Source organism: Elephantulus edwardii, unplaced genomic scaffold, assembly GCF_000299155.1.
Source record: "Elephantulus edwardii isolate Elephantulus edwardi_28Jun2011 unplaced genomic scaffold, EleEdw1.0 scaffold00072, whole genome shotgun sequence".
Classification (NCBI taxonomy): domain Eukaryota; kingdom Metazoa; phylum Chordata; class Mammalia; order Macroscelidea; family Macroscelididae; genus Elephantulus; species Elephantulus edwardii.
In genome coordinates this window covers 1414420-1416163 of record NW_006399822.1, presented here as the reverse complement: position 1 = coordinate 1416163, position 1744 = coordinate 1414420, and the positions used below count along the sequence as shown (strand labels likewise).

The window sequence follows — 1744 nt, the reverse complement described above, 5'->3', positions numbered from 1 at the left end:
CAAAACCCTCAGAACGTGAGGTGTATTCGCCAGGGTGCCCTACCTGGGCGAGCAGGGCTACTACCGCGCGGCGGGCGCCTACGGTGGCGTGGCCAGCCCCATGGGCGTCTACCCGGGCCCCGCGGAGCAGTACGGCGCGGGCATGGGCCGCTCGTACGCGCCCTACCACCACCACCAGCCCGCGGCGCCCAAGGACCTGGTGAAGCCGCCCTACAGCTACATCGCGCTCATCACCATGGCCATCCAGAACGCGCCCGAGAAGAAGGTCACGCTCAACGGTATCTACCAGTTCATCATGGACCGCTTCCCCTTCTACCGGGACAACAAGCAGGGCTGGCAGAACAGCATCCGCCACAACCTCTCGCTCAACGAGTGCTTCGTCAAGGTGCCGCGCGACGACAAGAAGCCGGGCAAGGGCAGCTACTGGACGCTCGACCCGGACTCCTACAACATGTTCGAGAACGGCAGCTTCCTGCGCCGGCGCCGGCGCTTCAAGAAGAAGGACGTGCCCCGGGACAAGGAGGAGCGCGCGCACCTCAAGGAGCCGCCCCCGGCCGTGGCCAAGGGCGCCCCGGCCGGGCCCCCCCTGGCGGACGCCCCTAAGGAAAGCGAGAAGAAGGTGGTGATCAAGAGCGAGGCGGCGTCGCCCGCGCTGCCGGTCATCACCAAGGTGGAGACGCTGAGCCCCGAGGGTGCGATGCAGGCCAGCCCGCGCAGCGCCGCCTCCACGCCCGCCGGCTCCCCCGACGGCTCGCTGCCGGAGCACCACGCCGGGCCGCCCAACGGGCTGCCGGGCTTCAGCGTGGAGAACATCATGACGCTGCGAACGACGCCGCCGGGCGCCGAGCTGAGCCCTGCGGCCGGGCGTGCGGGCCTGGTGGTGCCGTCGCTCGCGCTGCCCTACGCCGCCGCGCCGCCCGCCGCCTACGGGCAGCCGTGCGCACAGGGCCTGGAGGGCGCGCCGGCCGGCGGCTACCAATGCAGCGTGCGCGCCATGAGCCTGTACACCGGCGCCGAGCGGCCCGCGCACGTGTGCGGCCCGCCCGCCCTGGACGAGGCGCTGTCGGACCATCCGAGCGGCCCCACGTCGCCCCTGAGCGCCCTCAACCTCGCCGGTGGCCAGGAGGGCGCGCTCGCCGCCGCCGGCCACCACCACCAGCATCACGGCCACCACCACCCGCCCGCGCCGCCGCCTCCGCCGGCGCCCCAGCCGCAGTCGGCGCCGCAGCCCGGGGCGCAGGCGGCCTCCTGGTATCTCAACCACAGCGCAGACCTGAACCACCTCTCCGGCCACACGTTCGCAGCGCAGCAGCAAACTTTCCCCAACGTCCGGGAGATGTTCAATTCCCACCGGCTGGGCATTGAGAATTCTCCTCTTGGGGAACACCAGGCGAGCAGCAACGCCAGCTGTCAGCTCCCCTATCGCTCCACGCCGTCGCTCTACCGCCACGCAGCGCCCTACTCCTACGACTGCAGCAAGTACTGACGGCCAGGCCTCTCCCGCCGGCCGGGCCTCCCCCGCCGGCCTGGCCTCGCCTCCCAGACAGCGGGCGGCCGCGGCGCCAAAAGGGACCAAACGCGTGTCCGCCCTTTTCCCAGACCCGGGAGCAGCCAGCGGCGCGACAGCCGCTGAGACGCCGCAGGTAACCCCACCCCGCCGCCGCGTTTCAGAGATTCCACCAAGTGCCTCTAAAGGGGGCGAATGCTGATCTTTAAAACCCCCTCCCCCTGCCGCGCCAAGCGG

At 71.2% G+C, this 1744-nt stretch overlaps 1 protein-coding gene across 1 annotated transcript; it reads left to right on the top strand.

Annotated features, from left to right (window-relative positions):
• Positions 1-39: 39 nt before the first annotated feature.
• Positions 40-1537, top strand: FOXC2 (forkhead box C2 (MFH-1, mesenchyme forkhead 1)). Its single transcript, XM_006888784.1, has one exon. It carries the CDS (start codon positions 101-103, stop codon positions 1484-1486), a length of 1386 nt encoding a protein of 461 aa, XP_006888846.1. The 5' UTR covers positions 40-100; the 3' UTR covers positions 1487-1537.
• The last annotated feature ends 207 nt before the right edge of the window (positions 1538-1744 follow it).

Excerpts from the sequence above, each read along its gene's own strand:
- FOXC2 (XM_006888784.1), top strand. The coding sequence starts at position 101 with ATGGGCGTCTACCCGGGCCCCGCGGAGCAGTACGGCGCGGGCATGGGC.